At 35.3% G+C, this 24,371-nt stretch overlaps 1 protein-coding gene across 2 annotated transcripts in view; it reads right to left on the bottom strand.

Moving 5' to 3' along the window:
* LOC137241065 (lopap-like) overlaps positions 1 to 22,856 on the bottom strand; it is a 49,271-nt gene extending 26,415 nt beyond the window's left edge. For both annotated transcript variants that reach the window (XM_067768241.1, XM_067768242.1), the window contains exons 1-5: positions 22,708 to 22,856; positions 5,081 to 5,195; positions 4,834 to 4,967; positions 2,695 to 2,774; positions 2,541 to 2,630 (exon numbers count right to left, since the gene is read on the bottom strand). In XM_067768241.1, the coding sequence (XP_067624342.1) occupies positions 2,541 to 2,630; positions 2,695 to 2,774; positions 4,834 to 4,967; positions 5,081 to 5,195; positions 22,708 to 22,787 (499 nt within the window). In that variant the 5' untranslated portion in view covers positions 22,788 to 22,856. The remainder of the gene's footprint in view (positions 1 to 2,540; positions 2,631 to 2,694; positions 2,775 to 4,833; positions 4,968 to 5,080; positions 5,196 to 22,707) is intronic.
* Between the last annotated feature and the right edge of the window lie 1,515 nt (positions 22,857 to 24,371).

The raw sequence follows: 24,371 nt of genomic DNA, 5'->3' as shown, positions 1-24,371 counted from the left end.
AGTAAGATCTGGAATGGAAAAGCCTGGAAGTTTGCAATGAGAAATCAAAAAGTGTAAAAGGCGCGACAGTAGAGGCGAGGAGTGAGTTTCATTTGAGCTATCAATCAATTTGGTTGTTAAGCAAGCTAGTTGCAAAGTATAAGTGTTATTATGAAGTACTTTAATAAAGGCCATTTTTCCATTATTCAATATTGGAGTTATTTATTCAACAGTTTAGTGATTCCAACTTAGCAGAAGGGCAAATAAGAGGATTTGCAAGTAAAATCGTTACAATATTGTAAACTAATATTAATTTAAGTTTTTATGTTAGATTTATTTTTTGATATAATAATTTTTAATATGACTACAATACTATTCAGTGCTTTTATATAAGATGAAATGTAGGGACGCAACAAATTAAATGGGGTTACACTGAAATGACAGTCCTTGGTCGGGAAAAATCCCGAGTCCCTCCGGTACATAGAACCGACTGCCTTGGGAAGCGACCTTGAGCGGATAATAAAGCAGTTTTCCTTCAGATATGGGGATTTCCCTACTGTTTATTTTAAAATATAGATATAACAGAACAGTAAACATAAGCACACAAGTGCCATTGTACTAAAAAAGCGCTATTACAAAAAAAGGGCAGGGTTATTAACGAACTTTTCCAACTTTTGCTAGAAATTGCTTATTACCTGTATCTATGCACTTTTACAAAATCTTTTATATAAAAGAAGGCGATTTAACCGATTTAGTCCATTTTTACTGAAAATATCTCCTGTTAAACACCAAATTTTCGTCGAGTTATGGCTCCAGAAACGTTGGGAAATGCATTGTAAGAAAGGGGCAGTGCCACGCCTATTTTTCAAGATTTGAATTTTTTCCCATTTATTGTTATAATGGCACAAACGGCGATTGCTACAAAACTATTTTTCTCGAAGATTTAACTTATTATTTTTGCCTACGACCCTTTTTAAAGTAATTTATATAAATGTGGGTATGGTCCTTAACAAATCTTATCCATTTTTACTAGAAATATTTCCTGTTATAAGGAAAATATGTGTACCCAATTTTTTTACGATATGGAAATTTTTCTTCGAGTTATGGCTCCCGAAACATTGAATATTGCTTATCCAAAAAAGAGGCGGTGCCACGCCCGATTTTTTAAATTTGTAGTTTTTCTTATTTATTGTTATAAATCCACTTGGGAAATGAAATATCAATGGTATTATAAGGCTTTTTTGCAAAGATATAGCTTATTTTATTCGTGCACGATCCTTTTAAAAATCTTTTATATAAAAGTGGGCGTGGTCCTTAACCGATTGGTTAATTTTTCTTCAAAGCATTCCTTATAGTAGAGGTCACTTCTCTACTGAATTTTGTTACGATAGGTTTAACGATTTTTGTATTATAATTAGTAATATTTGTAAAATTAATTTTATCACAAGTGGGCGGTGCCACGCCCATTTGAAATTTTTTTTTAAATTTTGATCAAGTCTCAATATCAGTCCACATGTCAAATTTCAACATTCTAGGTGTATTATTTACTAAATAATCAGGTTTTTTGTGTTTTCCAAAATGTTATATATATAAAAAGTGGGCGTGGTTATCATCCGATTTCGCGCATTTTCACTGTCAATCTATTCTGGGTCCGGATAAGCTCGTGTACCAAATTTGGTGAAGATATCTCAATACTTACTCAAGTTATCGTGTTAACGGACAGACGGACAAACGGACGGTCGGACGGACATGGCTCAATCAATTTTTTTTCGATACTGATGACTTTGATATATGAAACTCTATATCTATCTCGATTTCTTTATACCTGTACAACCAACCGTTTTCCAATCAAGTACAGCTGGGTATAAAAATAAGTAATTGGTAACAAGAACAAAAGAATTCATAAAATTTGTGAAAATGTAAGAAAATAGAAAACTTGATTTCATTAAAATTAGTAAAGAATATTGGTAAAAAAACATTATTCCAAAAGAGAAAGAAATAATTTAGAAAAGAACTTATAGAAATAAAAAAAAAAATTAGTAAAAGAAGTCAGTGAAAAATGTTAGCAAAATTAAATAATAAAAAAAATTATGAAAAATGTTTCTTAAATAAAATTAAAACAAAAATTAGTAAAAAAAGATTTCTTACTCCATATATTGTACGCCACTATGGACTCATTCGTGCTATTTGACGTCATTGCGGACCGGCCGGATCAACTATACATTGCGACACATTTTAAAATACGTGTCCTGTATGTAAGGGAGTCGTATTAGCGAGTGCTCCTATATCTTATTTACTGCCTTTATGACATAGATAATGAGAATAAGTCGGCTGAAATAACTTTTAGTAAAATAAGACATTGCCCAAAAAACTCAGGATTCGAAAAGGGTTTCACTGGTACTGATTTTCCACCAATAAGAAAACCGCATCTATTTATACTTATATCGCTCAAATGATCTTGCTTCGCTTTAGGTGGCGAACATGCATAATAGGGACCTGGTCTGGCGGCGTTCGGACACAGACACAAATCGAAATGCTTACTCAAAATAAAAATTACTAACCGTTGTGTTTTGATAATGGTAAATCGTGGCAGACATAGATGATAATATAGTCGTTGCAATACGTTAGAATGTCGTAAATTAGACGGATAGCTGCAAAATATAAATAAAAGTCATAGTTTAAATTTCTTAGAAAGATATGATTATAATAACTTACCACCTCGTTCAAAATTGCTCACCATAAAATATCCATCTGAAAGTGATGTATGTGTTTCGGTATTAACCTTTACGCAGTCGCTAATAAATGTGGAAATAATGTGTTAAACTGTTGTGTATGATTTCAAAGTAAACAGCAAGAAGAGCATGTGAACGCTACTACGAGCTGAGAGAAGGAGCGAGACGCCTTTGCAGGAGGAAAATAGCATAGACAGAAAGGCATGAGTGCGAGGAGCATGAGCTGTTAGTCACCAGGAATAACGCCTGCAAATATTAGGAAAAGTTCGACGACAGACGAAGAGGTCTTAGTCCGGGGTAAAATACTGTCAGAATGAAAACGGTGACCTTTTAACCGATGTTCAGAGAGTAATAAGATTATGTAGGGAACACTTCTCTGACCTTCCAAATGGAGACATCGATGTACCTATCTCCCAAGAAAGATGATGACTTTGAGCCCGCAATCGATGAATGTATGGAATTTATGTTCCTCCACCCGACTATGACGAAAAACAACAAGACCGCGGGCGCTGATGGTTTTCCTGCCGAGCTATTCAAATAAGGCGCCGAGGAGTTGATCAAAGGTGCATGTACCAGCCTTTGTACAAAATACGATCGGATATGCGAAATATGATCGGACGAGAGCATGTCTGACGCTTGGAATCCAAGTTTTCTTTGCCCAGTCTACACCAAGTAGGATACCTACTGAAAACTTCAGCTTCCTGGTTAATCCCCAATCGACCAGATTTTGACTATACGCCAAATCTTGGCAACAAATCCCGCGAAAAAAGACTTGACACACATTACCTCTTCATCAATTTTAAAACAGCTTTCGGCAGCTTGAAAACGAGCAGCCCATATACGTCATTTCTGCATTTGGTTTTCCCGCAAAATGTATACAGCTGTGCAAAATGACGTTGAGCAACACCTTCAGCTTAGCTAGAACCGGGAAGGACAACTGCTCAAAACTAAACGAAATTTCAGACAGGGCGGCTCTCTCCGCTGGAAGGACCAGATAGAAAACGATTTAAATTCATTTTGTGTTAAAACTGGCACCCGTCAGTGAAATGAAGAATAGAGCAACTTTTTGGACGGCCAAAGCCGTTAAATTGGTTGAGCACGAATTAAGTGAGGAAAACCTCGAGTTAGTGAATTTCACTTGTAGATTTCCTTTGTAGCGACGATGTGTTTTCAAATACCAAATAAATAGACCATGGATATGATATCCTCTGGAGATCTGACTAAACTGAGAACAAAATACTATAACCTAGCGCCGAAAAAAGTTCGGAGCCCTTAAAGCATGTAGGGACAACATGATTTAATCTCATCGTTCTCAATGCAGCATCAACACGAACAGGTTTTTAATATTCGTCAGATCACTAATCAATATTTTCGGAACCCTAATCACCAGGGCTGCATGGGCCTTGATGAGCTAAATCATTTCGGCAGACCAGGTCTCCAGTCCAGTGTTTACTTGGTTGATTTGTGACTTAGTTTTTAACTTTACAAGAAATTTACCCCTAACCAGCATGTCTAGGTCATCTATGCAGGCTAACACTTGGCAGCAATTGTTTTCGAGGTCCCAGTGTAGAGAATACTGTTCACTGCTTTGGCGTGACTCTGCTCTCACCCCTCTCCGCTGCGAAAATTCTCTTGTATTGAATATTATTGATTCGAATTCGGGCCATATATATAAATAAAGAAAAGTATACTCATTTGGGTTGAAAGAAATTTTTGTTCAAAACTAAATTTCATAGTTAACTTGTTTTTCTTGTTCCTTTCTCGATTAATTGCACTAAGGATGGCACAACGCCGAAAGCGGTTTGTCTTCAAACCAAACTTCACAAGGAATGGCGAAAAATTGTTCCAATTCAAGTAATTGATGTATTTTGGAAAAATATTCCATCATTCCTTGTCAAATTTGATTTGAATACGAACCAGAGTCGGTGTTGTGCCATATTCAGTGTTATTTTTTGAGAACGAAATGGGAAACAAATATTTTACCTATGCACGTGGAATTTGAAAAAAGTTTCTTTTGACACAAAAGTCTTCCTTTTACACCCTGTCGAAAAATCAACAACACAAAAGACAACATAACTTTCACCTAAAACGAAAAGCTTTGCCTGCAATTAAAAATACTTACTCTGTATTACTTATTCGGAAGTTTGTTATTGTATGAACATTGTCAGATCCAGGAGTGAAATCAGCTTTATAGCAGCGAGCATTCTCATTGTCCAAGCCGCGATATCTACTATGCAAATACCAGCTACCTTGGAGCTGTAAATAATTAAAACATAAGCTTTTAAAATGGCGTTAAAATCTATGCATAGTACTATAAAATTGGCTAGCTTTATAGAGCTGACAAATAAATTAACTATATACAACTTAACTGTTGGTAAGTCCACGCTTGACATATATTGTATATCTGGACACGAACCATCTCTTTCAACTTGTCCGGCCACCAAACATGATGATGTAAAAAAAACTAAAATTGACAGAGGGGCACTGAAAAAAAAATGAAATTAATTAAAAAATATTAACAATTTTTTGTTGTTATATCGGCCTACTGATTTGTAAGATCGCATGTTTGAATCGAGCTCAAGGCCTAACAATAATTATTTTATCATTATTATTGTTATGATAAATTTTTTCTTAATTGAAAAAATTATTAAATTAGAATAGAATAAAGAAAAAATTTAGACAACTGCCAAAGCTCGTTGTATAGATCCAATTCGGGAACTGCTAAATTCCTTCATCGGCAACGTTTAGACGCCGCTGCTATAACCATTCAGCCATCACAGCGGTTTTTTGTTTCTCTTCATTATTCCTACTTCAATCCTGGTTCTTGCCAATTGATGTTCACAGCACTGCAACACCTGTTGCAGAATGCATGTGAAAATTGGACTTGTTTGATGGCAATGATGCCATAGTGTCATAGTTTATTGACACTTTTTCCCCGTGCTCTGGGATGTATTAATAATTTTTGTTGTTATATCGGCCTACTGATTTGTAAGATCGCATGTTTGAATCAAGCTCAAGGCCTAACAATAATTATTTTATCATTATTATTGTTATGATACATTTTTTCTTAATTGAAAAAATTATTAAATTAGAATAGAAGAAAGAAAAAATTTAGACAACGGCCAAAGCTCTTTGTATAGATCCATTTCCACACTATGCCATCATTGCTATCAAAGAAGTCCAATTTTCACATACATTCTGCAACAGATGTCGCAGTGCTGTGAATATCAATTGGCAAGAACCAGAATTGAAGTATGTAGCATAAGTATAATTTAGGAGTATAACTATTTACTTTTAGTGATATAAATGCTCCGTCAGTACTATTAGTTGTCAACGACAACCCTGTTAATATAAAAGCACTACAAATATTCCACAACATATGTTAGTTATGATACACAAAAGCACTACAATATATTCCACAATATATGTTAGTTACGATACACGTATACACAACATTTAATATTAGAATACACACTTCGTGTTGTAACGTCGTCGCGTCAAGTTCGTTTCCCCACAACTCAACCGGGTGCTATAAAAGGACGCTATTCATGCGGTTGAGAACAAAATGGCGGATAGTGAGGGAAGCGAAATGACAAAAAATTATTAAAAATAGTTGAAAAACTTAAAATTTATCTTACTTGGAGTAAACCATTAAATTTAAATATATTTCATAGTACTTGGAGTAAACCATTACCTTAATTACGCAGAAACCTACGCACATGGTTCTGGCCTTAGTGTATTACCTGTGTGTTGGTGGAGCAACTGTACAACAATTTAAAGACATTAAAATTTGAATATATAACATGGTGTTATGGATTAACATCAATGGAGGGATAACCTGGTGTTTTATAAGCTTAAGTTTTAACCAAGAAACTAATAATCCAAAAAAAAAAAAAAAAAAAATATAATTAGAATACACAAAGCTCGCAATGTAAAAGCTCAGCACCTGTTGCTATAACAGAAGCGCTCTCAAGTGGACATCTTAAGCTTTGCGATTTTCGTCCAGTTGAGAGGTAGTAGGTAGTTGATCATAATCCGGGGGCGGATAATTATAATTCAATTCTATTTAAAAGTTCTTAGCAAACGTTTTCTAAAAATCCGCAGTTTTTTTATCAGCCTTCAATTTAAAATTGAATGCACAATCTATTAATTGACATGAATACTTATTTAAAGAAAATTTACTTAATTTCGTTCTTAAAAAATTATTTAACTCTCGCAGCATAAACGAATAAGTAGTTAAAGCGGATTTGGGCTCCTTAAAGAAAAGGAAGCAACAAGGCGATTCACTCATACATTCGTATTCATGTTGAATAGTTTATATAGTTTTTAAGAATGTTGTAAAGAAAAGTTGTTGATGCAGTTTGATGCAAACCTTAAATGTTAGGTGGCCCTAACCGTTAAAGCCGTTTAATTTAATAGACCCGAAACCGAATAGGCATTTGTCCAACCTTGATACTAATAAGTATGCAGGACATTCAATGATAATCAGGTTAAATCAAATTTAGGGGTGTCTTCGCAAAGTCAGCATAAATAAAGTGAGTTTAGTATAGTTATGAGTATAGTTATAGAAATGCCTGCATAATTGAATTCAATAATTCTGTAAAGTAATTCAACAATTAGAAGTCGGAAATACGAAATTATTCTTTTATTAATAGATATTCACAAAAAACCGAATAATTACCCTCAAACGGCTGCGAAACTGGTGAAAATTGTATCAGCGCAAAACGCCTTTTTAGTTAATTATTTCCTGTGTACAACAATATCATCAAAATTACATCAACCACATGAAAGTCTTAAACTTTTTTTTTGCAAAAATATCTTGAAAGAGCAAAAGTATTACTTTGCCGGGTGCGGATTAATGATTCCGAAATTAAAACGCATCATTTGACACCTCTCCCGAAATTTTTTGACAAGTTTAAAAATCGACGCCTGTGGTAAATAATTCCTTCGATTGATTTTTTATTTCTAAATTTAATACCAAAATCAGTATAGGATGCTTTCCTCAAAAGGTACTGAAATATCAAAAATCACAAATATCTATGAATGCGGAATAGTCTTAATTAAAGATTTCGCATATGTGGAGCCAAGTAATAACAAATTAGTTCCTGACATATGTATATTTGCTTGTCGGGGAAGCCTTTTTTCACTTCCATTTAAGCTAATCGCGTTTAAATAGCAAATTTTTTAATTTCTCATAACTTTTGACAGCAGACCACCAATTTAAAACCTATTTTAAAAAATTCAAATCGCGCTCATGTCATTTTAAATTTACAATACTTTTTTAGAGATAAAATAGTGTTTAAGTGGACTATAACAGACTTGAAATGATATTTAATTTAGAACCATGTTTAAACCAATAAAACTCTATTTTATTTCGACTATGACTACGGGCCTATATTTATACTCAGTTGAGCAGAGCTCACAGAGTATATTAACTTTGATTGGATAACGGTTGGTTGTACAGGTATAAAGGAATCGGGATAGATATAGACTTCGATATATCAAAATAATCAGTATCGAAAAAAAATTCGATTGAGCCATGTCCGTCCGTCCGTCCGTCTGTCCGTTAACACGATAACTTGAGTAAATTTTGAGGTATCTTGATGAAATTTGGTATGTAGGTTCCTGGGAACTCATCTCAGATCGCTATTTAAAATGAACGATATCGGACAATAACCACGCCCACTTTTTCGATATCGAAAATTTCGAAAAATAGAAAAAGAGCGATAATTCCTTACCAAATACGGATAAAGCGATGAAACTTGGTAGGTGAGTTGAACTTATGACGCAGAATAGAAAACTAGTAAAATTTTGGACAACGGGCGTGGCACCGCCCACTTTTAAATGAAGGTAATTTAGAAGTTTTGCAAGCTGTAATTTGGCAGTCGTTGAAGATATCATGATGAAATTTGGCAGGAACGTTACATTTATTACTATATGCCTGTTTCATAGAAACTAGGAAAATCGGAGAACGACCACGCCCACTTTTTAAAAAATTTTTTTTTTAAATTCAAATTTTAAAAGAAAAGTTAATATCTTTACAGTATATAAGAAAATTATGTCAACATTCAACTCCAGTAATGATATGGTGCAACTAAATACAAAAATAAAAGAAAATTTCAAAATGGGCGTGGCTCCGCCCTTTTTCATTTAATTTGTCTAGGATACTTTCAATGCCATAACTCGAACAAAAATTTACCAATCCTTGTGAAATTTGGTAGAGGCTTAGATTCTAGGACGATAACTGTTCTCTGTGAAAAAGGGCGAAATCGGTTGAAGCCACGCCCAGTTTTTATACACAGTCGGCCGTCTGTCCTTCCGCTCGGCCGTTAACACGATAACTTGAGCAAAAATCGATATATCTTTACTAAACTCAGTTGACGTACTTATCTGAACTCACTTTGTATTGGTGTAAAAAATGGCCGTAATGCGACTATGACCACGCCCACTTTTTCGATATCGAAAATTACGAAAAATGAAAAAAATGCCATAATTATATACCAAATACGAAAAAAGGGATGAAACATGGTAATTGCATTGGTCTATTGACGCAAAATATAACTTTAGAAAAAATATTGGTAAAATGGGTGTGACACCTACCATATTAAGTAGAAGAAAATGAAAAAGTATTGCAGGGCGAAATCAAAAGCCCTTGGAATCTTGGAAGGAATACTGTTCGTGGTATTACATATATAAATAAATTAGCGTTACCCGACAGATGATGTTCTGGATCACCATGGTCCACATTTTGGTCGATATCTCGAAAACGCCTTCACATATACAACTAAGGGCCACTCCCTTTTAAAACCCTCATTAATACCTTTAATTTGATACCCATATCGTACAAACAAATTCTAGAGTCGCCCCTGGTCCACCTTTATCGCGATATTTCGAAAAGGCGACCACCTTAAGAACTAAGGCCCACGCCCTTTTAAAATACTCATTAACACCTTTCATTTGATACCCATATCGTACAAACAAATTCTAGAGTCACCCCTGGTCCACGTTTATGGCGATATCTCGAAAAGGCATCCACCTATAGAACTAAGGCCCACGCCCTTTTAAAATACTCATTAACACCTTTCATTTGATACCCATATAGTACAAACAAACTCTAGAGTCACCCCTGGTCCACGTTTATGGCGATATCTCGAAAAGGCGTCCACATATAGAACTAAGGCCCACTCCTTTTTAAAATATTCATTAACACCTTTCATTTGATACCCATATCGTACAAACAAATTCTAGAGTCACCCCTGGTCCACCTTTATGGCGATATTTCGGAAAGGCGTCCACCTATAGAACTAAGGCGCACGCCCTTTTAAAATACTCATTAACACCTTTCATTTGATACCCATATCGTACAAACAAATTCTAGAGTCACCCCTGGTCCACTTTTATAACGATATTCCGAAAAGGCGTCCACCTATAGAACTAAGGCCCACTCCATTTAAAGCACTTATTAACACCTTTCGTTTGATACCCATATTGTACAAACGCATTCTAGAGTCAACCCTGGTCCACCTTTATAACGATATTCCGAAAAGGTGTCAACCTATAGAACTAAGGCCCACTCCCTTTCAAAATACTCATTAACACCTTTCATTTGATACCCATATAGTACAAACAAATTCTAGAGTCACCCCTGGTCCACCTTTATGGCGATATTTCGAAAAGGCGTCCACCTATAGGACTAAGGGCCACTCCCTTTTAAAATACTCATTAACACCTTTCATTTGATACCCATATCGTACAAACTAATTCTAGAGTCACCCCTGGTCCACCTTTATGGCGATATCTCGAAAAGGCGTCCACCTATAGAACTAAGGCCCACGCCCTTTAAAAATACACATTAACACCTTTCATTTGATACCCATATTGTACAAACGCATTCTAGAGTCACCCCTGGTCCACTTTTATAACGATATTCCGAAAAGGCGTCCACCTACAGAACTAAGGCCTACTACGTTTTAAAACACTTATTAACACCTTTCGTTTGATACCCATATTGTACAAACGCATTCTAAAGTCAACCCTGGTCCACTTTTATAACGATATTCCGAAAAGGCGTCACCTATAGAACTAAGGCCCACTCCCTTTCAAAATACTCATTAACACCTTTCATTTGATACCCATATAGTACAAACAAATTCTAGAGTCAGCACTGGTCCACCTTTATGGCGATATCTTGAAAAGGCGTCCACATATAGAATTAAGGCCCACGCCCTCTTAAAATACTCATTAACACCTTTCATTTGATACCCATATAGTACATACAAATTCTAGAGTCAGCCCTGGTCCACCTTTATAGCGATATCTTGAAAAGGCGTCCACATATAGAACTAAGGCCCACGCCCTCTTAAAATACGCATTAACACCTTTCATTTGATACTCATATCGTACAAACAAATTCTAGAGTCACCCCTGATCCACCTTTATGGCGATATCTCGAAACGGCGTCCATCTATAGAACTATGGTCCACTTCCTCTTAAAATACTCTTTAATACCTTCCATTTGATACTCATGCCATACAAACACATTCCAGGGTTACCCTAGGTTCATTTTACAACATGGTGATTTTCCCTTACTTTGTGTCCACAGCTCTCAACTGAGTATGTAATGTTCGGTTACACCCGAACTTAGCCTTCCTTACTTGTTTTATATTCTTTTTCTTGTCAATGGGATACGTTTAAAGTGAGCTACCATCTAAAATTATTCGAGCATTTCATGGAAAGTTGTTAATTTTTTCCGCTTTTCGATCTGGTCTTATTATCAATTTTAAATGTCTAATTATTTGTAATATATCACATCTCAACGCTCCAAAGAAGAAAATTTAAAATTAGTTAAAGAGAAAAGCTATTCTGCAAAAAAAAAATGGTATTGAAACAGAAAGAGAGCTTAAATTTAAAAGTCAAACAATAAAATATAATAAACACAATTAAGTTTTTTGTTGTTTATTTGTTATTTTAATAAAGCTTGATCCAAATAGTACCAGAGGTGAATTTTTGATTTTTCAAATATTAATGAAACTTGACTTGGCAGTAATAACATTTAGCGTTTTTTTTACTAGAATGTTAAACATTTTAAATCACTAATACTTTTTAAAAAACACTATTTAAAAGAGAAAACAAGCCTCAAATTTGACAGCTCTTTAGGAAAAAAGTACTCAAGGCACCGAAAACAAAATTTAGAAGAAAAAAATTATAAATTTGTGTGACAACGGCAACACTGACCAAAGAATTTTCTTCAAGAAACAGCCGGTAAAATCAACCGAGTTACACGTCCATGCAACCGATATAGTTGTACATTTTTATCTATCACAATTAGCTATTGAACCAACTTCGCACGAGTTGTGGATTCTGAATTAAGTGTTTCAACAGTCAAATCAACAAAAAATAAATTGTTTTCTAATTAAAAAAACTTTTACCTAAATCTTTTGATGTTGCTTTTTCTATGGCTTAGAGCTATTGCCCAAAGGTATGGCATATTTGACATAAAAATTTCCTTAGCGGTTGCCTTGAGCCCTCCCACCAATAAATAATGCCAAAGCGTGTGAAACGAGAAATAATGAGATGGGTTGTGAAATAAATGAATTCAAGACTTTAGCGTGGGTTTTGGCTGTTCACTGCTTTATCGATTTGTAATCAGTAATATGACCTAATGGAATCACTTTTGACCCCAACTCTCCAGCGGGTCAGCTTGAGGCAGTTTTTGATGGCATTCTTTTTGACCCAAGTTAAACCAATCATAAGTTTTTCAAACACTCCGTCGCCTAAATCTACTCGAAGGTAAATCGTGCCAAGTACAAACTGTATTAATTTTCATAAGTTACTGCTTGGCTTTCATTAGATCAAAATGGCTGACATCAAAACCCCCCAAAACTGATCCGCTTATTAATGGTCAAAGAAGTTTCCATTACGATCGATATTTGAATGAAAGTTGATAAAACAGTGTGTGGTGAAAACCCAAGCTGAAATTTTGTGTTCCTTTATTTACAAACCCGTTTCACAATTTCCATTTGTTTCCCAGTTTCCCTTTACTTCACAGTTTCCCGTTGTTTCACATGCTGTGGCATTTTAAATTGATGTAACGTCAGTTGGCAAAGGAGAATTGCCAACGTGTTGGAAATATAAAGTTTTAATGCCATATATTCTACAGCTTAGGCAATTGCCGTTTTCACTTGTTGCTGTTGTCGTTATAACCAACGACGGACAGCAACAGAAATTTATTGATTTTTTTATGTCTATGTTAATAAATTTCTTTATAATTCTGCACGTATTCACTTTGTTGATGATATTATATTTTTAATATGCAAGCATATGTATGCACGAAGTGAACATTTATATATTTTAATCATATTCTGTTTCACAATAATTATGCAATTTATTAAATATACAAATGTACATGTTAACTTTACTATAATTTCATAAATAAGTTTCCTTGTAAATTTGCAAGGATACATATCAGAGAACAGCAGAAATCGAACACAACAACGTTCGATTACAGCAGTATAAATAGGCTTTTTGACCATTATTTGCTTAGTGCAAAGTTAAATTAAACTCCACTATTTCGGCTCAACGTTTCGCTAATCACCTTAGCTTCTTCAGGAGCGAAACTGAATTTATTTAGTAATTTTTTTCACAAACCAGTAATTTTATAACAACAGCAATGTACATAAAAGAAAGTTATTAAAAGAAATTTTGGTTAGAATTTAGCAAACAGAGTGTTTAGTGAAAAACTTACATATATAAATGTATGTATCCCTAGATTACATTAGGCGTCACAAATTGCACAATTTTAGTATAAACTAACTAAGTTATTCAAGAAAATTAAAAGTATAAAAATGGTACTAGTAATATGTAGTACACTTGTCATTAAACTGGACTTTGATCATCAAACATAATTGGTATGTTTTGTTTACATATGTACGTATGTATGAAAGGCTGTGTTCAGTGAATATCTAAGAATGTGAAAATGTAAACAAAAACTTTATAAACATAAAAGATATGCGGCGGAGATGTCAGCTGTGTCTTCCTTTCTATTAACAGTTCTCTCTCTATTTTGCATAATTCTTAAGCTTTCTGTTGTGTATCTCACTTTTTCCCGCCTTTCCTTGTCCAATATTCTCGCTTTACCTAGATCAACAGAGTGTCCGCTTTCCGTCGTGTGTTGCGATAGCGCTGTATTATTTTTCTTTTTATTTATATCCTACTCATGCTCTTTGAGTCGGATACCCAGGGAGCGCTTTGTTGTACCTATATATTTTATTACATTTTTCGTGTTCGGTTCCTTCACATGTTATTTCGTATACTATATTGTTGTGTTGTGAAAGGGGGATAGGGCTTTTTGTTTTAGTGAAAATACTTTGTAGAGTTCGATTTGATTTATAAGCCAAGCATGTGTTATTTTTGTTGTATGGTATATCAGAGCCGAAGTTCTCTGTTAATTTTGGTATGTAAGTCACACTGAAGAACTTCTTCGTTTGGCTTGCAGTGCTTGTTGTTGAGAATCTGCTACTTTTGTTTTCTATTTGTGCTATATATATAAATAAAATCGAACTCTACAAAGTATTTTCACTAAAGCAAAAAGCCCTATCCCCCTTTCACAACACAACAATATAGTATACGAAATACCATGTGAAGGAACCGAACACGAAAAATGTAATAAAATATATATAGGTACACAACAAAGCGCACCCTGGGTATCCGACTCAAAGAGCATGAGTCGGATATAAATAAAAAGAAAAATAATACAGCACTATCGCAACACACAACGGAAAGCGGACACTCTGTTGATCCAGGTAAAGCGAGAATATTGGACAAGGAAAGGCGGGAAAAAGTGAGATACACAACAGAAAGCTTAAGAATTATGCAAAATAGAGAGAGAACTGTTAATAGAAAGGAAGACACAGCTGACATCTCCGCCGCATATCTTTTATGTTTATAAAGTTTTTGTTTACATTTTCACATTCTTAGATATTCACTGAACACAGCCTTTCATACATACGTACATATGTAAACAAAACATACCAATTATGTTTGATGATCAAAGTCCAGTTTAATGACAAGTGTACTACATATTACTAGTACCATTTTTATACTTTTAATTTTCTTGAATAACTTAGTTAGTTTATACTAAAATTGTGCAATTTGTGACGCCTAATGTAATCTAGGGATACATACATTTATATATGTAAGTTTTTCACTAAACAATCTGTTTGCTAAATTCTAACCAAAATTTCTTTTAATAACTTTCTATCTTTTAATTAACGTTCGATTACGTTCGGCAACATGATCGCGTTCAATGATCCATTGCTTAAATGAACATAATCGACATTGATTTAAAATCAACCAACTTATTGCATGCGTGAATAAAATCAATTCAGGCGTTTGCTCGTTTGCCTCAACAGCGATTACATTCATTGGAATGAAAAGGCATGAAGCAGTATGCTCTTCTAATGAAATCCCTATTATTTTGCCTAGAAAAAGTGCTCAAACAAACGCGGAGGATCATTACCGTATACAAATTTGTATACCATTTCTAGACTCAGCAACTCAGAATTTGAAATTACGATTCAACATTTTAAAATGTAAAAAACACATTAGTGTTTTTTCCGTGTAGATATGACTTTTTTAAATTAAATTTTTTTCTATTCGATCAGTTTCTTTCTTTTGAATTTTATATACATACATATACTGAGATCTCATGCATAGGCTCAAAAAGCATCAATTTTACTTATTCCTGAAGGAGGTACTTCGGTTTTTTTTTATCAATTTATCTATGATTAATATTACAGGAATGCGATTCTGTGGCTTTTCCTAATGTTCACATGTTGTGAAAATCTTGTGTACGCTTCCAGTAACAACGGCAACGAACGAGAGATCTTTTTCAACTCTTACGCTGATTAAAAACTATTTGAGAAATACGATGAGTGAAAATCGATTGAATGGCTGTGCATCACTAAGCATCCACCGTGATCAAATTGTTACCGTTGATGAAGTTTTAGATGAAATGGCAAAGAAAAGCCGACGCATGCGTTTGAGTTTTTAATGTAACCTTTTTCATATCATATTCTAAATACACGTACTTTAATGTTAAAGCTAAACCCAACATTTTTTATACCTTTCATGAAAATGAAATGGCATATTAATTTCGTCACGAAACCCAAAATTGTAAGTCCTTAAAGGAAAATAGATAGACATTAAGTACACCGAAATAATCAGGTTGAAGAGCTGAGTTGATTTAGCCATGTCCGTCTGTCCGTCTGTCTGTTTGTATGCAATTGTATCAATTTTTGAGATATCTTGATAAAATTTGGAGAGCGGGTGTATTTGGGTGTCCGATTAGACATTTGTGGGAACCGGCCGGATAACCGATTCTTCAGAAAAAGAGGATTTTTGTAATATCTTACTCAATTTAACAGATTGAAGCTTCAAACTTCACCATATACTTTCCTATATTGCACATATTGTTGCCTGAAAAAATTTATGAGATCGGTCGTGGATATAGTATATATCCCCCACAACCGATTGTTCAGATAAGGAACTTTTCGTAATTACTACCCTATTTTAAGAGCTAGAGGCTTCAAATTTCAACGAATGTTCACGTGTATATAACATATATTTTTGTCTGAAAAAAATCATAAAGATCGGTGGTATATATAGTATATATCTCATTCAACCGATTGTTCAGATAAGAAACTTTTCGCAATTTCTACCCCATTGTAACAGCTATAAGCTTCAAATTTCAACGAATGCTTACGTCTTTAGTATATATTGTTGTCTGAAAAAATCATACAGATCGGTGGTATATATATTATATACTTCATATAAACTGTCATTTTTGCCCCTTTTTTACGGCTAGAAGCTTCAAAATTCATCAAATAGTTACGTTTAGGTCATATATTTTTGAAATACGTGATTCGTAGTCATAGTTTTTACATGCAGACCACAAAAAACGTGAAGCTTTGCATCCTCACACAAAGTACCTTCCTATTTTTATACTCAGTTGAGCAGAGCTCAGAGAGTATATTAACATTGATTGGATAACGGTTGGTTGCACAGGTATAAAGGAATCGAGATGGATATAGACTTCCATATATCAACTTCATCAGTATCGAAAAAAATTCGGTTGAGCCATGTCCGTCCGTTAACACGATAACTTGAGTAAATTTTGAGGTATCTTGATGAAATTTGGGCACTCATCCCAGATCGCTATTTAAAATGAACGATATCGGACTATAACCACGCCCACTTTTTCGATATCGAAAATTTCGAAAAATCGAAAAAGTGCGATAATTCATTACCAAATAAGGATAAAGCGATGAAACTTGGTAGGAGAGTTGAACTTATGACGCAGAATAGAAAGCTAGTAAAATTTTGGACAAAGGGCGTGGCATCGCCCACTTTTAAAAGAACGTAATTCAGAAGTTTTGCAAGCTGTAATTTGGCAGTCGTTGAAGATATCATGATGAAATTTGGCAGGAACGTTACTCTTATTACTATATGTACGCTTAATAAAAATTAGAAAAATCGGAGAACGACACCGCCCACTTTTTGAAAAAAAAAATTCTAAAGTCAAATTTTAAAAGAAAAGTTAAATAAGTAAGTAAAGTAAAAGTTATTTACTTAAATTATGTCAACATTCAACTCCAGCATTGATATGGTGCAATAAAATACAAAAATAAAAGAAATTTTCAAAATCGGCCTGGTTCTGCCCTTTTTCATTTAATTTGCCTAGGAAACTTTTAATGCCATATGTCGAACAAAACATTACCAATCCTTGTGAAATTTGGTAGAGGCTTACATTCTAGGACAGTAACTGGTTTCTGTGAAAAAGGGTGAAATCGGTTGAAGCCACGCCCATTTTTTATACATAGTCGACTGTCTGTCCTTCCGCTCGGCCGTTAACACGATAACTTGATAATCGATATATCTTTACTAAACTCAGTTCACGTACTTATCTGAACTCACTTTGTATTGGTGTAAAAAATGGCCGAAATCCGACTATGACCACGCCCACTTTTTCGATATCGAAAATTACGAAAAATGAAAAAAATGCCATAATTATATACCAAATACGAAAAAAGGGATGAAACATGGTAATTGTATTGGTCTATTGACGCAAAATATAACTTTAGAAAAAAAACTGGTAAAATGGGTGTGACACCTACCATATTAAGTAGAAGAAAATGAAAAAGTATTGCAGGGCGAAATCAAAAGCCCTTGGAATCTTGGAAGGAATACTGTTCGTGGTGTTACATATATAAATAAATTAGCGGTACCCGACAGATGATGTTCTGGATCACCCTGGTCCACATTTTGGTCGAAATCTCGAAAACGATTCACATATACAACTAAGGCTCACGCCCTTTTAAAATACTCATTAACACCTTTCATTTGATACCAATATCGTACAAACACATTCTAGAGTCACCCCTGGCCCACGTTTATGTTGATATCTCGAAAAGGCGACCACCAATACAACTACCACCGCTCCCTTTTAAAACCCTCATTAATACCTTTAATTTGATACCCATATCGTACAAACACATTCTAGAGTCACCCCTGGTCCACCTTTACGGCGATATCTCCTATAGAACTAAGGCCCACGCCCTTGCAAAATACTCATTAACACCTTTCATTTTATACCCATATCGCCCAAACAAATTCTAGAGTCACTCCTGGTCCACCTTTATGGCGATATCTCCAAAAGGCGTACACCTATAGAACTAAGGCCCACGCCCTTGCAAAATACTCATTAACACCTTTCATTTGATACCCATATCGTACAAACAAATTCTAGAGTCACCCCTGGTCCACCTTTATGGCGCTATCTCGAAAAGGCGTCCACCTATAGAACTAAGACCCACTCCCATTTAAAATACTCATTAACACCTTTCATTTCATACCCATATCGTACAAACAAATTCTAGAGTCACCCCTGGTCCACCTTTATGGCGATATCTCGAAAAGGCGTCCACCTATAGAACTAAGACCCACTCCCTTTTAAAATACTCATTAACACCTTTCGTTTGATACCCATATTGTACAAACGCATTCTACAGTCACCCCTGGTCCACCTTTATGGCGATATCTCGAAAAGGCGTCCACCTATAGAACTAAGGCCCACTCCCTTTTAAAATACTCATTAACACTTTTCATTTGATATCCATATTGTAAAAACGAATTCTAGAGTCACCCCTGGTCCACGTTTATGTTGATATCTCGAAAAGGCGACCACCAATACAACTACCACCGCTCCCTTTTAAAACCCTCATTAATACCTTTAATTTGATACCCATATCGTACAAACACATTCTAGAGTCACCTCTGGTCCCCTTTATGGCGATATCTCGAAAAGGCGTCCACCTATAGAACTAAGCGCCACACCCTTTTAAAATACTCATTAACACTTTCATTTGATACCCATATCCCTCTTAAAATACTCTTTAATACCTTCCATTTGATACACATGTCATACAAACAAATTCCAGGGTTGCCCTAGGTTCATTGTACAAAAAAATTCTAGAGTCACCCCTAGTCTACCTTTATGCCGATATCTCGAAAAGGCGACCACCTATACAACTACCACCACTCCTTTTAAAACCCTCATTAATACCTTTAGTTTGAGACCCATATCGTAAAAACACATTCTAGAGTCACCCCTGGTCCACCTTTATGGCGATATCTCGAAAAGGCGTTCACCTATAGAACTCGGGCCCACTCCCTTTTAAAATACTCATTAACACCTTTCTTTTAATACCCATATCGTACAAACAAATTCTAGGGTCACCCCTGGTCCACCTTTATGGCGATATCTCGAAACGGCGTCCACCTATGGGAATAAGGCTCACTCCCTTTTAAAATGCGCATTAACGCCTTTCCTTTGATACCCATATCGTACAAACAAATTCTAGAGTCAACCCTGATCCACCTTTATGGCGATATCCCTAAATGGCGTCCACCTATAGAACTATGGCCACTCCCTCTTAAAATAATCTTTAATACCTTTCATTTGATACACATGTCGATACACATGTCATAAAAACACATTCCAGGGTTACCCTCGGCTCATTTTCCTACATGGTTATTTTTATACTCAGTTGATCAGAGCTCACAGAGTACATTAACTTTGATTGGATAACGGTTGGTTGCACAGGTATAAAGGAATCGAGATAGATATAGACTTCAATGTATCAAAATCATCAGTATCGAAAAAAAATTTGATTGAGCCATGTCCGTTCGTCCGTCCGTCCGTTAACACGATAACTTGAGTAAATTTTGAGGTATCTTGACGAAGTTTGGTATGTAGGTTCCTGGGCACTCATCTCAGATCGATATTTAAAATGAACGATATCGGACTATAACCACGCCTACTTTTTCGATATCGAAAATTTCGAAAAATGGAAAAAGTGCGATAATTCATTACCAAAGACGGATAAAGCGATGAAACTTGGTAGGTGGGTTGAACTTCTGACGCAGAATAGAAAATGAGTTAAATTTTGGACAATGGGCGTGGCACCGCCCACTTTTAAAAGAACGTAATTTAGAAGTTTTGCAAGCTGTAATTTGGCAGTCGTTGAAGATATCATGATGAAATTTGGCAGGAGCGTTACTTGTATTACTACATGTATGCTTAATAAAAATTAGCAAAATCGGAGATCGACCACGACCACTTAAAAAAAAATTTTTTTTAAGTGAAATTTTTACAAAAAATTTAATATCTTTACAGTATATAAGTAAATTATGTCAACATTCAACTCCAGTAATGATATTGTGCAACAACATACAAAAACAAAAGAAAATTTCAAAATGGGCGTGGCTCCGCCATTTTTCATTTGATTTGTCTAGGATACATTTATTGCCATAAGTCGAACAAATATTTACCAATCCTTGTGAAATTTGGTAGGCGCTTAGATTCTAGGACGATAACTGTTTTCTCTGAAAAAGGGCGAAATCGGTTGAAGCTACGCCCAGCTTTTATACACAGTAGATCGTCTGTCCTTCCGCTCGGCCGTTGAAACGATAGCTTGAGCAAAAATCGATATATCTTTACTAAACTTAGTTCACATAATTATCTGAACACACTTTGTATTGGTATAAAAAATGGCCGAAATCCGACTGTGACCACGCCCACTTTTTCGATTTCGAAAATTACGAAAAATGAAAAAAATGCGATAATTCTATACCAAATACGAAAAAAGGGATGAAACATGGTAATTGCATTGGTTTATTGACGCAAAATATAACTTTAGAAAAAAACTTTGTAAAATGGGTGTGACACCTACCATATTAAGTAGAATGAAATGAAAAAGTTCTGCAGGGCGAAATCGAAAGCACTTGGAATCATGGCAGGAATACTGTTCGTGGTATTACATATATAAATAAATTAGCGGTAACCGACAGATGATGTTCTGGGTCACCCTGGTCCACATTTTGGTCGAAATCTCGAAAACGCTTCACATATACAACTACCACAACTCCCTTTTAAAATTCTTATTAATACCTTTAATTTGACACCCATATTGTACAAACACATTATAGATTCACCCGTGGTCCACCTTTATGGCAATATATTGAAAAGGCTTCCACCTATAGAACTAAGGGCTACTCCCTTTTAAAATACTCATTATCACCTTTCGTTTTATACTCATAATGTACAAACGCATTCTAAAGTCAACCCTGGTCCACCTTTATAACGATATCCCGAAAAGGCGTCCACCTATAGAACTAAAGCCCACTCCCTTTTAAAATACTCATTAACACCTTTCATTTGATACCCATATCGTAAACCAATTCTAGAGTCACCCCTGGTCCACCTTTATGGCAATATCTCGAAAAGGCGTCCACCCATAGAACTAAGGCCCACTCCTTTTTAAAACACTCATTAACACCTTTCGTTTGACAGCCATATTGTACAAACGCATTCTAGAGTCACCCCTGGTCCACCTTTGTAACGATATCCCGAAAAGGCGTCCACGTATAGAGCTAAGGCCCACTCCATTTTAAAATACTCATTAGCACCTTTCATTTGATACCCATGTCGTACAAACAAATTCTATAGTCACCCCTGGTCCACCTTTATGGCGATATCTCGAAAATGCGTCCAACTATAGAACTAAGGCCCACTCCCTTTTAAAATACTTATTAACAGCTTTCATTTGATACCCATATCGTACAAACAAATTCTAGTGTGACCCCTGGTCCACCTTTATGGCGATATCTCGAAAAAGCATCCACCTATAGAACTAAGGCCTACTCCCTTTTAAAATACTCATTAACACCTTTCATTTGATACCAATATCGTACAAACAAATTCTAGAGTCACCCCTGGTCCACCTTTATGCCGGTATCTCGAAAAGGCGACCACCTATAAAACTACCACCTCTCCCTTTTAAAACCCTCATTAATACCTTTAATTTGATACCCATATCGTACAAACACATTCCAGGGTTACCCTAGGTTCATTTTCCTACATGGTGGTTTTCCCTTATTTTGTCTCCAAAGCTCTCAGCTGAGTATGTAATGATCGGTTACACCCGAACTTAGCCTTCCTTACTTGTTTTTATTTTTTTTTTGAGCGTGAGCGCATTGAATGTGCCCATTAGCCTATCAGTAGGTACTGCAAATTATAAATCAGATTCATCGGGCTCAATTAGATTATGTTAGGTTGAACTGGATGGTCCGCGAAGACATCCATTGACTTAATGAGTCCAAATTGTTATTTAAAGAAAGCTGAAAACCTCTTTTTAAATACAGGACCTTTCTTACAAAATAACTCCGTTCTTTTGATAATGCTTTCTAGGACATATGCCACTAGCTATTTCTAGATGTGATTTAAACACAGGAAATGTTCAAAAACTGGATATATATATTTCTCTAAATTTATAACAAAACATATAGCAGTATGTAGTTTATCCTTAAATATGTTTTCATTTGCAACACTATTGATTTTTAATAAATATGAAAGGATAACACAACTTTAGTTACTTACGTAGCAAACAGATGATTCAGCATTTTGTATAGTATTATCTGGAATATATCACGAGCAAATATCACTAACTTCTTCGACATAAAACTGACAATGTGATATTAAAATTTTTCGTGCCTTTTATACTTGTATTCTATACCGATTTTTTCAGCGAAAATTCCACACACACACAAAACACATTATACCATTCCAAATAAAAAACCAAAAACAGTAATTAGCCCAAGTTCGGGTAGCATTGTAAATACCCTACAAAAAAAATGAGAGACAGTCACGCAAACCGACAGTTTCACCATACAGGTTTAAGTCCCCCCCTTTTTTCTAAGATATAGAAATTTTAAATTTCTACATACTCGCGTCTCTGTTATGTGAATTTATTTCCTAACACAGTGTAAACAAAAGTAAGCTGTTTGGCCAATTTTCGTGAATTCATAAAAGATGTTTTGTTCTACACAATTGTCCTACTTATCGATTTAACCCTTGGTTGGTCACCCTGTGTTGGTGAAAATTTAAGTGTCAAATGAATCTATCTGATAGGTAGCTATCCAGCAGATAAAATCTAACTTAACTGGAGATGGTAAAACGGCCCTTAATGACTACCTCCGAACTGGTGCTAATGGGATGCATATCGGGAGAGTGGGTAGCCACACTTGTATCAACAACGCTGAAGTCTGAGAAATATGGATTTAAATTAATAAATAAATGTTTGCGACTATTTCAGAACCACCTAAGACTGAATCAATTAGGAACGCTTTAAAAAGGCCTACACTGAACTTGCCCTTTGAACGCGTCCTTAACTAATTCGCAGGTGGTTTGAAATAGTAGCAGCCTTTGATTAATTTATTTAAATATATATACCTAGCTTGAACCTAAGCGCTATTGGTACAAGTGGCAGTACCAAATGTCAAGCTCTTCATCGGATTAGTACTCGTTCAGCACCGTTCATGTTTTCTGCTGGGTATTCATAATCGAAATCATGTTCCTAGCTATCTGACTCTTGAAATTGCTCTTTGTTCTTAAACTTATTGATTTTTATGATTCAATAACACAGAATACTACTTTGGTTTCCTTAAAGTGCTTTGAAAACGCAATTATAAGCTTCAAAAATTAAGTATTTACCTTTAAGAGACACGTATTGTTTAATTTATTTCATTCGTACACATTTTTGCATATATTGAAAGTGAGCCAAGTTAGCGGAACATAAAAAGTTCCAAAAAGTGAAAAAAACAATTTTCACCTCTTTTATCTATCAATATAAGCAGACCCTGCAGACATTGTTCTACCCTAACTTTGGTTAATCTACATTTTTAGAAGGTTTTACCTCTAACTCTCCCTCCTTCTTGCCATTTTATTCACTACTCCTTCTTCCTATCTCTATCTTTGCGTATCTTTATCCCTCTCCGTCTTTACTGCCCTATGTCTAACACCATCGCTTTCTCCGTCACAATTTTCTCTCCATTCCTTATTCCAAGTCCCAGTTCCAGTTACAGTCCCTCCCCTAATCGTAGTCGGTCCCTGGTCCTTTTCCCGGAAAAAGTCTCGTAAATACTAATCCAGGAAATGGGCTGCCAATACCTAATTTCAGGCAAATCGAACTGTGAATAGAGTTTGTACGAATAGATCGTTTCTCGTTACTAGGAATTCTCTACGGCTTCCCAAGGAAAAAAAGT

Source organism: Eurosta solidaginis, chromosome 2 (assembly GCF_040869045.1).
Source record: "Eurosta solidaginis isolate ZX-2024a chromosome 2, ASM4086904v1, whole genome shotgun sequence".
NCBI classification, from domain to species: domain Eukaryota; kingdom Metazoa; phylum Arthropoda; class Insecta; order Diptera; family Tephritidae; genus Eurosta; species Eurosta solidaginis.
Note: the sequence above shows the minus strand (reverse complement) of the source record. Positions and strands in the feature narration are given on the sequence as shown.